At 33.5% G+C, this 14,798-nt stretch overlaps 1 protein-coding gene across 2 annotated transcripts in view; it reads left to right on the top strand.

Annotated features, from left to right (window-relative positions):
• The window catches only part of LRRIQ3 (leucine rich repeats and IQ motif containing 3), a 189,178-nt gene that overhangs the window by 44,077 nt on the left and 130,303 nt on the right, over nt 1-14,798 (top strand). The window contains exons 3-4 of one of the 2 annotated variants that reach the window (XM_032870109.1): nt 485-618; nt 1,144-1,194. In XM_032870109.1, coding sequence (XP_032726000.1) covers nt 485-618; nt 1,144-1,194 — 185 coding nt within the window. The remainder of the gene's footprint in view (nt 1-484; nt 619-1,143; nt 1,195-14,798) is intronic. The other variant, XM_032870110.1, reaches the window with a different exon arrangement.

Genomic DNA, 14,798 nt, shown 5'->3' with positions numbered 1-14,798 from the left:
TGGTCAAAATTTTATATTTATGTTATCAGATTGGGAAAAGAGTCTAGAATGAAGAAATTTATCATCATGGATCTTGCATTTTATGTAGAAAATTGAAATCATTTTGTGCTACTAATTCTTGGTATTATGATCTAATAAAATAGTTATGAAAATGTATTTATCGGGGCGCCTGGGTGGCTCAGTGGGTTAAAGCCTCTGCCTTCAAGTCAGGTCATGAGCCCAGGGTTCTGGGATCAAGCCCCACATCAGGCTCTCTGCTCAACAGGGAGCCTGCTTCCTCCCCCCTCTCTCTCTCTCTCTCTGCCTGCCTCTCTGCCTACTTGTGATCTCTGTCTGTCAAATAAATAAATAAAAATCTAAAAAAAAAAAGAAAATGTATTTATTATATGACTATTATGCCTATAAGATAGCTTATATTATTAGACTAGCAATTTTAAAATGTCCCTTGGAAATACTAAATATTAAATATATTTTCATTATACAGGGATCAACCTATGATGATGAAATTAATAATATCAAGCATATTATCTCAAAAATTAATGAAATTCTGGCTCATAATTCTCCAGTTTTGATTGTTCAAAGATGGATACGTGGTTTTTTAGTTCGGAAAAACACAAGGTATGTTTTCTTTACTATTTGAATATTAAAATAATATAAAATCTGATGAAAAGGCAATTTTCTAATAATATACATTTTTGTATTCTCTATCAAAATGGTATTTTATAGAATGATATAGTTTTAAGGAAAATACCACATACTCTGTGGCAATATTATAGTATTTAGTGTAATATAAATTGATACTTTTATTTTTTATTTTAAATTTGCCATATAAATAGCCAATCAATAAAGCTCTTATTAATCATTGATGCAGATAGTTTCTTTTATTAAGCTTAAAAAAATCAGTGAAAAATTTGAATTTCTCTAATATAATGGGATGTATTAGGAATATAAGCTATATATACAAAGGGATACAATAGAAATACAAATCATGAAATATGTGAAGATTACATATTTTGGGGGGGTGTGAAGATAATTTTGCAGAAATATCTGCTGCCACATCAATCTACTTATTTTTTGGTTAGTTGTCTTTTCCCCTATCTTTGTTTCATATATTCCTTTCCAATGGCTGGCATTTGCAAATAGAGGAAAACTTTTCTTGCAAGAATCTCTCAGCATTGTAATTGGGGAGATAAGGTAAAATACTCTGCCATAAACTTATTTGTATTAGTTGTGCCAAACATCAAACATATGAAAAAAATAAATGAATATTCTCATATAGTGTATTCTTCACTGCAAAATGTCAGAGTTCAGAAGACAGAAATGATAATTGGCCCTGAAATATAGGTAGGATTAAGTAGATCTAAAGTTGGGCAATGGGCATTCCCTGAGAAAGCAAGATTTAAGAAGTTTCACTGAAATGATATTCAACATTATGTGGTTAGGCTGAGAAAATGTTCTGAATTATCCTGCATGTGCTAAATCACAGATTGCAATAGCCCTGATAAAGAGAAATAAGTATGAGGGACAAGTAGCAAATCTGACCAAAATACAGTACCTGAAACTTCTGAGGAAGAGGTCCCATATACTTTTCAAACTAAGGTCAAAGTACAAGAGAGAGTGGGCTCACAAATTAGGGCACATAAAATGATTTGGAATAAAAGATGTGGGAAAGTTTCACACAGTTACTGACAGGTATATATATATATATACTTAAAATATTATTTCTCTCTCATATGTTCCATTTAAATTTAGTATGCATTTTACATGAAATAAACATCTAATTAAAGGGACTTGTCTTTAGTTTATGCCTCCGATACTGAATTTTTCTCTTTTAGAATCAAGATTTCCTCTAATATTCATGTAACATGAGATATAAACCTTATGCATGGAAATAATTTCTGAACATTTAGCATGAATGAACAGAATTTGAATGAGCTTTGTGGGAAGAGACATCAGTAATAATAAATGACACAGTGGTTCAAGGCAGACTGATTTGAATTATTTTTCTCTTTAAAATGCTGTTCCATTAGGCCCATTACTTAACTGCTCTGAGCCCAACTTTCCTCATATGCTGAATGGGAGAGAGCAGGGACTAAAAGCAGGACTTATTTCACTCTTTGCTTGTGGGAATTTAAAATCATGAATATAAAGCATAACACATTCTATTAACTGCTATATTTTAAATATTGTCATTATTGTTGTTATAACTTGTGCTCTCTGAATTATTTGATTCCATGGGAAACATACTCTTTTTTTTTTCTTTTTTGATTCCTGTTCCCTTCTAATAACATTTGCAACAGCATACATATAGCAATCTTTCAAAAATATAAATCTAATTTTATTCAACAACTTATAATCTTCTAATTGCTACCAATTTGCTTAGGGCAAATGGCTGGGATATTTGCTCCGACAATGTTCATAACATACTGTCATTATTATGAGCACTTACCGTGCTATATTACAGTTCTCTGTATAATTATTTCTATCTCCAGATGTACTGTACATTCCTATCTCTAGTATGTAACAGAGTGCTTGGCATATGTTAGGTGCTCAAAACATAGTTTTCTCAGTTGATAAATACATAAATAGACTGTGGAAGTTAGAATCAGAAAAGTATATCTGGATTCATCTATGGAAAGGGAAAACGGAAAGGAACTGAGCAATACATAAAGCTCCTCTGAGAGTGCCTAAAAGTACAAATGATTAGTCAGTCCTGTCATATGTTAATTTCCAGCCATGAGAAATATCTCCCCACACCCAAATACTTCGCACCATGCTTAAAAACTGTTTATTTAAACTGCTTGAAACTTTATGTACAGACTTGAGATATCATATATTGCCTAAATTTAGAAAATTGTTATGATTAATGCTATTATCTTTTAAGGTAATGGTACCTCTGATATAGATGAAACAGTGCAAGGGAGGTACAATTTTTAATTTTTTAAAAACTTTAATTCCAGTATAATTAACCTAACAGTGTTAAGTCAGTTTCAGGTACACAACATAATGACTCAACCATTCTACAAACTACTCAGTGCTTATCATAAGTTTACTCTTAACCCCCTTTATTTATTTCACCCATCTCTTCAACTCCCCTCTGGTAACCATCAGTTTGTTCTCTATAGTTAGAGTTTGTTTCTTGATTTATCTCTTTTTTTTCTTTGTTTTCTTTCTCAGATTCTACATACCAGTGAAATCATATGATATTTGTCTTTCTCTGCCTGACTTATTTCACTTAGCACTATGCCCTTTAGATCCATCCATGTTGTTGTAGATGGCAAGATTTCATTCTTTTTTATGGCTGAGTAATTGTGTGTGTGTGTGTGGTGTTTATATACATACCACTTTTACTTTATCCATTCATTTATCAATAGATACTTGGGTTGTTTTCATGATGCAACTATTGTGAGTACTGCTATAGTAAACATAGGGGTCCATACATGTTTTCAGATTAGTGCTTTTGTACCCTTTGGGTAAATACCCAGTAGGGCGATTACTGGATCACATGGTAATTTTAATTTTAATTTTTTGAGGAATCTTCATGCTGTTTTCCACAGTGGCTGCACAAGTTTGCGCTCCCACCAATAGTGCATGAGGGTTCTTTTTTCTCCACATCTTCACCAACACTTGTTTCTTGTGTTTTTTATTTTAGTTTAGCCATTCTGACAGGTTTGAGGTGATGTTTCATTGTCATTTTGATTTGCATTTCCCTGGTGATAAGTGATGTTGAGCATCTTTTCATGTGTCTGTTGGCCATCTGTGTATCTTCTTTGGAGAAATGTCTCTTCATATCTTCTGCCCATTTTTAGTTGGATTATTTGTTTTTTGGGTGTTGAGTTTTGTAAGTTCTTTATATATTTTGGATATTAACCTGTACTGGATATGTCACTTGCAAATATCTCCTCCCATTCAGCAGATTGTCTTTTAGTTTTGTTGATGGTTTCCTTTGCTGTGTAGAAGATTTAGTCCTGAGTTTATTTTTGCTTTTGTTTCCCTTGCCTTAGGAGGCAGATTGAGAAAAATGTAGCTATGGCCAATGTTAGAGATATTGGTGCCTGTGTTCTCTTCTAAGATTTTTATGGTTGCAGGTCTCACATTTAGGTATTCAGTTTTCAGTTTGTTTTTGTGTCTGGTATAAGAAAATGGTCCAGTTTCATTCTTTTACATTTAACTGTCCAGTTTTCCAGCACCATTTGTTGAAAAGACTTTTTCCCTTTTTATATCCTTTATACTGCTTTGGTGAAAATTAATTGACCATATAATTATGGGTTTATTTCTGAGATCTCTATTCTATTCCACTGATAACTGTGTCAATTTCTGTATTAGTACTATACTATTTTGATTAGTACAACTTTGTAGTGTTTCTTGAAATCTGAGACTGTGATTCTTCCAGTATTATTCTTTTTCAAGATCGCTCTGGCTATTTGAGGTCTTTTGTGGTTCCATACAAATTTTAGGGTTATTTGTTTTAGTTCTATGAAAAATGCTGTTGGTATTTTGACAGGGATTGCATTAAATCTATAAACTGCTTTGTATGGTATAGACATTTTAACAATATTTGTTTCCCCAATCCATGGGCATGAATTATCTTTCCATTTGTTTGTATCATTATCAGTTTCTTTCATCAATGTTTTATAGTTTTCAGAGTACTGGTCTTTTACCTCCTTAAGTTTATTACTGGATATATTATTATTTTTGGTGCAATTGTAAATGGGACTGTTATCTTAATTTCTCATTTTATATTGGTTTATTAGTGTATAGAATACAGTGGATTTCTGTGTATCGATTTTGTATCCTGCGACCTTACTGAATTTATTCACCAGTTCTAGTAGTGTTTAATCTAATTTTTGGTGGTCTTCAGGGTTTTCTATATATAATATCATGTCATCTGTGAATAGTGAAAGTTTTACTTCTTTCTTACCACTTTGGATGGCTTTTATTTATTTTTCTTGTTTGATTGCTGTGGCTAGGACTTCAAGTACTATGTTGAATAAAAGTGGTGAGAGTGGCATCCTTGCCTTGTTCCTGATCTTGAGGATATCTGTCAGTTTCTCACCATTCAGTATGATGTTAGCTGTGTGTGTGTGTGTGTGTGTGTGTGTGTGTGTGTGTTTAATGGCATTAATTGTGTTGAGACCTATTCTCTCTAAACCCTACTTTGTTTTTATAATCATGAATGGATGTTGTACTTTGTCAGATTGCTTTGTCATTGTACTTTGTCAAATTGTACTTTGTCATTTGCCTCTGTTGAAATATGGTTTTTATCCTTTCTCTTGTAATTTATTACATTGACTGATTTGCAAATATTGAACTACTCTTGCATCCCAGGAATAAACCCCACTTGATGGTATGAATAGTTTTTTTTTTTTTTTAATGTATTGTTGGATTCAGTTCCTAATATTTCTTGAGGACTTCTGTGTTCATAACTATCAGAGATATCAACCAGTAGTTCTCTTTTTTTTGTGTGTGTTTTTTTAAAGATTTTATTTATTTGACAGAGATCGCAAGTAGGCAGAGAGACAGGCAGAGAGGGGGAGGGGGAGAAGCAGGCTCCCTGCTGAGCAGAGAGCCCGATGTGGGACTTTATCCCAGGACTCTGGGATCATGACCTGAGTGGAAGGCAGCGGCTTAACCCAATGACCCACCCAGGCGCCCCTTGTGGTGGTTTTATCTGATTTTGGTATCAAGGTAATGCTGGTCTCATAGAATGAATTTGGAAGTTTTCCTTCCTCTTCTATTTTTTTGGAATAGTTTGTAAAGAATAAATATTAACTCCTCTTTACATGTGTGGTAGAATTCGCCTGTGAAGCCATCTGGTCTTAGACCTTTTTTTTTTTTTTTTTTTTAAGATTTTTATTTGTTTATTTGGCAGACAAAGATAACAAGTAGGCAGAGAGGCGGGCAGAGAGTGGGGTAAGCAGACTCCTTGCTGAGCAGAGAGCCCAATGGGAGCTTGATCCCAGGACCCTGAGATCGTGATCTGAGTTGAAGGCAGAGGCTTAACCTACTGAGCCACCCAGGGGCGCCAAAGACTTTTGTTTGTTGTGGGATTTTTTTTATTACTGATTCAATTTCATTGCTGGCAATCATCTGTTCAAATTTTTTATTCCTTCTTGATTCAGTTTTGGGAAGCTATGAGATTCTAGGAATTTATCCATTTCTTAAAGATTGTTCAATTTTTTGTCATATCATTTTTCATAATGTTCTCTTACAATCCCTTGTATTTCTCTGTTGTTGGTTATTATATCTCCTCTTTCATTTCTGATTTTGTTTATTTGAATCTCCCCCCAACTCCTTCTCTCACATGAGTCTGGCTAAAGGTTTAACAATTTTGTTGATCTTTTCGAAGAATCACTTCTTGGTTTCATTGATCTGTTCTTTTGTGTGTGTTCTTTTAAAGTTTCTATTTCATTTATTTCTGTTCTAATTTTTATTATTTCCTTCCTTCTACTTGTCTTGGGTTTTGTTTGCTTTTTTTCTCTACATCCTTTAAATGTAAAATTAGGTTATTTATTTGAGATTTTTTTTTTTTTTTCTTTTTGAGGTAGGTCTCTAATGCTGTAAACTCTCTTCGAACAGCTCTTGCTGTATCCCAAAGGTTTGGGATCTATTTGTTTTCACTTTTAGTTGTTTCCATGTAATTTTTAATTTCCTCTTTGATTACTTGGTTGACCCATTCGATGTTCAGTAGCATTTTATTTAACCTCTAACTATTTGTGTTTTTTCCAGACTTTTTCTTGTGGTTGATTTCTAGTTTTATAGTGTTGTGGTCAGAAAAGATGTGTGATATGGCTGCAATCTTTTTGAATTTGTTGAGACTTGTTTTGTAGCATTACATGTGATCTATTCTGAAGAATGTTCCATGTGCACTTGAAAAGACTGTATTCTCCTATTTTAGGATAGAATATTCTGAATGTGTCTGTTATATTCACCCAGTCCAATGTGTCATTCAAAGCCACTGTTTCCTTGTTGATTTTCTACAAATTAATGTAAGTGGAGTGTTAAAGTCACCCAGTATTATTGTATTATTGATTACTTCCTTTATGTTTGTTATTAGCTGCTTTATGTATTTAGGTGCTTACATGTTGGATGCATAAATATTTACAATTGTTATATCATCTTGTTGGATTATTTCCTTTATGATTATATAGTGTCCTCTTTGTCTTTTCTTACAGTCTTTGTTTTAAATTCTATTTTGTCCTATATAAGTATTGACACCCCAGCTTTCTTTTCACATCCATTTGCATAACAAATGCTTTTCCATTCCTTCACTTTTAATCTGCCTGTGTCTATAGGTCATTTGGATAGGAGCATATAGATGGGTCTTTCTTTTTTATCCATTCTGTTGCCCTGTGTCATTTGATTGGGGTATTTAGTCCATTTACATTCAAAATAATTTTTAATAGGTATGTACTTATTGCCATTTTGTTCCTGGATATTGCGTTGTTTTTTTAGTTCTTCCCTGTTTCTTTCTTCTCTTGGTCTCTTATCTCACAGTTTGTTGGCTTTCTTTAGTGATATACCTCGATTTCTTTCCCTTTATTTTTTGCATATCTATTACCAGTTTTTGATTTATAGTTACCATTAGGTTTGTATTAACATCTTATGTGTGTAGCAGTCTATATTAAGTTAATGGTTACTTAACTTTGAACCCATTCTAAAAGGACTAAACTTTTTCTCCTCCCCCCTCTAACTTTTAATGTATATGTTATCTTACTTTATATCCTTTTATTTTGTGAATCCCTTGACTGATTATTATAGATAGGATTCATTTTACTCCTTTTGTGTTTCCTAGTTTTCTTGCTCCTGCTTATGGTCTTTCCTTTCCACTCAAAGAGTCCCCTTTAACATTTAATATAAGGTTGGTTTAGTGGTGATGAGTTTCTTTAACTTTTGTTTGCCTGAGATACTCTTTATCTCTCTTTCTATTTTGAATGATAGCCTTGCTGGATAGAGTATTACTTGTTGCAGATTTTTTTTTTTTTTTCCCCTTTCAGGCCACTCTATTCTGCCTGTAAAACTTCTGCTGAAAAAGTCAGCTTTTAACCTTTTGGGATTCCCCTTGTACAAAACCATTTTCTTTTCTCTTGCTGCTTTAAAAATTCTCCTTATTGCTACCTTTCCACCTTAATTGCTATATATGAGTCTCTTTGAGTTGATTTTGTTGGGAGTTCTCTGTGCCTCCAATTGTGGATTTCTATTTCCTTCTCCAATTTTGGGAAGTTTTCAGCTATTATTTCTTCAAATAAATTTTCTACCCCCTTTTCTTTATCTTCTACTTCTGGGATCCCTATAATGTGAATTTTATTATACTTGATGGTATTACTGAATTTCCTTAGTCTGTTTTCATTTTTTCTTATTTTTCCCTCTCTCCTATTCAGCTTGTTGGCTTTCCATTTCTATGTCCTCCAACTTGCTTATCCTTTCTTTTGCTTCATCTAGTCTAGTATTTATTCAATGTAATGTATTTCTAATTTTAGTTACTGAGTTCTTCATTTCAGGTGGTTCTTTTTTTCTATTTTCTGTCTCTTTGCTGAAGGTCTCACTGAGGTCCTCCACTTTTTTCTCAGGTCTGGTGAGTATCTTTTATGACCATTACTTTAAATGCTCTATTAAGAATATTGTTTATCTACATTTCATTTAGCTCTTTCGCTGTGATTTGTCCAGAATGGCCCATCTTGGGCTTGAGTTGAGTGAGACCAGGGAATTTCCAGAGCTATGGGAGCACTGAACTGCAGGGCACTTTCCCTGTGTTGTCCCCTGAGAAGCTTTCATTGTGAGTGAAGCCTGTAGTCGGACGAGATGTCTGCCCCCAGCCTGGTGCTGAGGCTGTAGTCAAACAGGTATGTGTGGTTTTCTGCACCTCTCCCTGAGGCAGGAATCACTTTAAGATGGTGCTGACCCCTGTCAGGTTTGCTTGCACAGTTCCAACTGTGGCACTGCTTTTAGCACTCTTGCCAAGGGTGTGTTGATATAAAGGGTCTACAGGAGAGTGTGGGAATGAAATATGCAGTGTTAGCAAAGTTTCAGCTAGTCTGTTCTGGGAGGGCACCTACACCCACCTCAGAAAATTCCCTCAGGGGTAGATCTGCAGAAGAGTGCAGGGTCAGGGCACACTGTTAGCAAGCTGGGTGGAAAGTATTCATGCTGCACTAGTTCTCACAAGTGTCCCTGTATCTAGAGTGTGGAGTGGAAAAGAGAAATGGTGGCATCCCTCCCTCGCTTATACTGCCCTGCAGGTCAATTTGCCTCCAAGCACTTCTGTTCCCTTCCTACCCTCTTCTATATGGCCATTTCTCTACCTTTGGTTGTGGAGAGTTTGTTCCGCCAAACTTTAGGTTGTTTTCTGAGTTATTTATACTAATATGGGTGTTTTCTTGGTGTGTCCATGGGATGAAGTGAACCTAGGATCCTCTTAATTCACCATCTTCCCCAGAAGTCTCAGGGAGGTACATTTTTATTTTTAGAGTGAATTATTACGATAAGGTTGGCAGCCTACTAAATCTAAGTAACAGCAGCTATATTGAGTTAATAGGAAGGATTATTGGCTGCATCATGGGATTAAAGAGGATAAAATAATGGAAAAAGTAGGAAACAATTTATTGAATGTGTAGTGTATGTAAAATACTATATTATATACTTTATATGTATCATTTAATACTTTATATCATTTAATACAGCAGAGCTTTTGAATTTGTCCTGATTTTCTATTTTATAGATGAGGCATTAAGAATTTAAACTTGGTTGAGAGGTTAAGATATGTATCCAATGGCAGATAGCATTGTATATTTGTGGTTAGTTGTAAAGAAATGAAACCATGTGTGGAAATTTGCAAAAGTTAAGTTCTGTTGTTTAACATATCCCAATTTTCTTAATATAATTTTCTTCCTATAATTTTCTTCCTATTTTCTTAAGAGCCCTGGTCTTTTTAGTAGGGAATTGTGTTTGAAGACCATATCTGGGAATTGGGTGTGTTTATTGCTATTAGAGTGTCATTATTCTTTGGCCATTTTGGCAGACTGGATAGAAAATTGTTTATTTTTTATATGATGAACACATGTTGGATACCTTATATGCTAATCCAACACAAGTGGTTCTTCACTGCCTTTCTTCATTTTACATTAAACTTTCCTTCTTTGATCATGTGAATTTTGGTTGCCAAAATTATCAATAATTTTACTCTTTAGCTTAATTCTAATAGACACAAAATAGTTCAGAATTGCTATACATAAACTACTATCAACTGCTAGCATATTTAAAAAAATTTTTTAAAGGTTTTTTTTAAGATTATTTATTTATTTGATAGATAGAGATCACAAGTAGGCAGAGAGGCAGGCAGAAAGAGGAAGGGAAGCAGGCTCCCCACAGAGCAGAGAGCTGATGCACCGCTTCATCCCAGGACCCTGAGATCCTGACCTGAGCCGAAGGCAGAGCCACTGAGCCACTCAGGCACCCCAACTGTGAGCATATTTAATAAAGTTAAAATTCGTTTCAGATATTTTTGTTTTAAGGTTGGAGTTATATATTTAAAATCATTGTTGAATAGGTACTTAATGTCATCATAATGTATTATTAGTTCCTTTTCTAATTACTTTATTTCTTTTTAATTTTTAAAATATCTATTTTCATCTTCTATTTCTATTAGGGCATTTTCTGTTCTATTCATTATGCTCTGTCCAGTTTAGTATTTAGTTCTAAAAGGAGTGTTAAAATTCTGGTTCTTTTCTGAGTCCCATCATTGCATTTCTAAACTTGTCTACTTCTAGTTCATGTGGTCTTGTATGTCTTTTGTCATTTTCTTGATACCCTTTAGTTCATTTTTTAAAAATAAGACTTTATTTTATTTTAGAATAGTTTAAGTTATTCATCAATATTAAACAGTAGGTATAGAGATTTCTAAAATAATCCAGCCTCTACCCATTTATAGCCTCTCCCATTACAAATATTCCCCACCAGTGTGGTACTTTTGTTAAAGTTGATGAACTTACATTGACACATAGTCATTATCCAAGGTCTATAGTTTACATTACAATACACTCTTGGTGTTACGTATTCTATGGGTTGGACACATGTAAATGGCATGTTTAATCATTATTGACTTACATAGTACATTTTCTCTGCCTCCAAAAGTCCTCCGTACTCTGCCTTTTATTCCTTTTATCATCTCTAACCCCTGGCAAACACTAATTTTTTATTGTCTTCTTAGTTTTACCTATTCCAGAATATTTATAGTTGTAATCAGACATTATGTAGACATTTAAAATTGACTTAGTGACATCAATTTATGGTTTCTCCAAGTATTTTCATTACTTGATAAACTCATTTGATTTTAGAGCTGAAAAATATTTCATTGTCTGGATATACCTATTTCTTCATCCATTCCTCTTCTGGAGAACATCTTGATTACTTCCAGTTTTGACAACTATGAATGAAGCTGCTATAAACATCCATGTACAAGCTTTTGTGTGGAACTGTTTGCAACACCTTTAGAAAAATACCAAGGAGCATGATTGCAGGATTGTATAGTAGGAACTTGTTTAGTTTTATAAGCAACTGCCAAACTGTTTTCCAAAGTGGCTGTACCATTTTGAATACCCACCAGCAATGAATGAAGATTTCTGGTGCCTCACTTCCTCACCATCATTTGGTGTTATCACTGTTAGATTTTGGCTATTCTAATAGATGTGTAGTGGTATCTTCTTGTTATTTTAATTCACATTTTACTGATTTGTATATGATATGGAACATTTTCTTGTATGTTTATTTTCCATCTGTATACCTTCCTTGGTGAGGTGTCTTTTAAATATATCGCCCTTTTTTAAAACTACATTGTTTTCTTATTGTTGAATTTTAAGAATTCTTTGTTAATTTTGGAAAACAGTCCTTTATCAGATATGTCTTTTGCAGTTTCTCCTAGTCTCTAGCTTGTCTTCTCATTCTCTTGTCTTTGTCTTCCACAGAGATGAAGTTTTTAATTTTAATGAAATCTAGTTTATCAATTTATTCTTTCATGGATTATGGCTTTGGTGTCATAGCTAAAAAGGCATTGCCATACCCAAGATCATCTAGGTTTTCTCCAATGTATATCTTGTAAGAGTTTTACATTTACATTACAGTTTTGTATTTTACACTTAGGTCATAGATCCATTTTGAGTTATTTTCTTGAATAATAAGTAATAAGATTTGTATAAGATTCATTTATTTATTTTTTGCAAATGGATGTTCCAGCATCATTTCTTAAAAAGGCTATCTTTGTTCCATTGTATTGCCTTTGGTCCTTTGTCAAAGATTAGTTGACTGTAATTATGTATGCTTATTTCTGAACTCTCTATTCTGTTCCATTGATCCATTTATCTGTTCTTTTTCTAATACCACCCTATCTTGATTACTGTAGCTTTATAGTAATCTTTAAGTTGGGTAGTGTTGGTCTTTTAATTTTATTCTTCAGTATTGTGTTACTGAGTCTGGATTTTTTGCCTGTAAATAGAAACTTTAGAACCAGTTTGTAGCTATCCAAAAAAAATAATCTTCTGGGACTTTGATTGAGTTTTCACTGAATCTATAGATAAGTTTGGATGAACTGAAATCTTACAATAATGAATTTTCCTATCTATGAAACATTTGATCTCTTATTGATTTATTCCTCTTTGATTTTGTTCATCAGAAGATCATATGTAGTTTTCCTCAAATAGAACTTGTACATATTTGTTAGATTTGAACTGAATATTTCATTTTCACAGGTGCTAATGTATGGTATTTTGTTTTAATTTATCATTGTTAGTATATCAGAAGGTGAATGAGTTTTGGCATTAACCTTGTATCTTTCAACCTTGCTATCTCACTGCTTGTTAGTGTCAAGAGAATGCTTTTTTGTTTTGTTTGTTTTGTCAGTTCTTTCAGATTTTCTACATAGACCATCATTTGGAAACAAAGGCAATTTTTTCCTTCTTCCTCAATCTGTATACTTTCAATTTCTTTTTCTTGTCTTGTTGCATTAGCTAGAACTTCCAGTAAGAATGTTGAAAAGGAATAGTGAGAGGACATCCTTGCCTTAGACCTCATCTTAGTGGGAAAACTTACAGTTCTGTACTTTTAAGTATGATATTAGCTATAAAGATTTTTGGTAGATATTGTTAATCAGTTGAGGGAGTTCTCCTTTATTCCTAGCTTCCTGTGAATTTTTATCATGAAAAGATGTTGAGTTTTGTTAAATGTTTTTTCTGCATCTATTGATTAGGGTCATACAATTTTTCTTTTCCCTTCCTTCCCCTTCCCTTCCCTTCCTTTCCTCTTCCTCTTCCTTTCTCCCCTTATCCTTCCTCTTTCTTTCTCTCTGCCTATTAATTTGATGATAAAAAATGAAAAAAAAAAGACATTTCTGTAGGCCTACAGACATTAAAGAGAATAGAAAGAACAACTTTATGCCAAATAATTTGGGTGAACAAATTTCTTGATGAAATACAATTTTCACATTGACACAAGAAAAAATAAAAATGCTGAATAGTCCTATATATATGAAAGAAATTGAGTACATGATTGAAGTCCTTTCCCCGAAGAGACTTTAGTTCTAGATAAACTTACTGGTGAACTACTGTGTACATTTAAAGAATATTATATACCATCTTATGCAAGTTCTCCAGAGAGTAAGAGACAATACTTTTCATGTTGTTTTGAGAGGCCAATATAGTATTAACACCAAAACCTGACAAGGACATTACAAGAAAGATAATTATAGACCATTCTTGTGAATATACATGTAAGAATATTAGAAAATCATATCTAGTGGTACATAGAACATAATATTCTATTGCTAATATAGGTTTATTCTTAGAATACAAAATTAGTTTAACATTAGAAAATTAATCACATAACAGAATATGGGGGAACACCTCAGGCATTCCTCACTTTGCCCAGTACTATGTTAACTGAAATTTGTACATATTTTGAACAAAAAACCTTATTTGAACAAGTTATTTTGCAAGATTCCAAGGTAACTGAGATTTGATCTCTTTTGATCTCATATTCCAAGATGGCTTACATATTTGCTCCCTGGTGTTACTCCCATGAATATGTCATATTATCTGGCAAAAAGTATTTTACAGATGTCCTTAAGGTTACTTACTAATCAGTTGTCTTTAGTATGGATTATGTAAGTGGATCTAATGTAATTAAATGAGTACTTTAGAAACGGAGTTTTCTCTGGCTAGTAGTGGAACAGGGTATCAGAGAAAGTTGAAGCACAAAAAGGATTTGATATACTGTTGCTGGTTTGAACACAGAGATCTCATGTAAAGGACCTGGGAGTGGTGAACTTTGTTAGCTAGGAGTGACTTTTCACCAATAACCAGCAAGAAAATGGTGACTTTGGTCCTATGTAGGAAATTGGGTTCCACCAACTACCTCAATGAGCTTAGAAGCAGATTCTTTTTCCCCTAAGTGTCCAGAAAAGAACCCAGATCAGCCTTTTAAGTTTGTGGAATTTATTGCTCAGCAATATAAAATAATATATGATAGAATTGTACAATGTGAGGCTATAGCTCTGGTATGTATAATGTTTCATTTACATAGTACCTTGTAAAATGAGGACTGCATGTATACAAATCTCAATGTTTGCACAAGAATCCATTGATCGAATTCAACAGAGGTAAAGGTTAGAAGGACACTTCCTTAATCTAATGATAGGTATCTTTTAACACATTTATTAGCACTTAATAATGAAATATTGGAATTATTCCCACTGAGATCAAGAACAAAAAAGGTTGTCAACTGTTAACATTTTCATTTAACATTGTGATGGT

The sequence above is a fragment of the Lontra canadensis genome, unplaced genomic scaffold, assembly GCF_010015895.1.
Source record: "Lontra canadensis isolate GAN:19392208 unplaced genomic scaffold, GSC_riverotter_1.0 scaffold40, whole genome shotgun sequence".
NCBI classification, from domain to species: domain Eukaryota; kingdom Metazoa; phylum Chordata; class Mammalia; order Carnivora; family Mustelidae; genus Lontra; species Lontra canadensis.
Note: the sequence above shows the minus strand (reverse complement) of the source record. Positions and strands in the feature narration are given on the sequence as shown.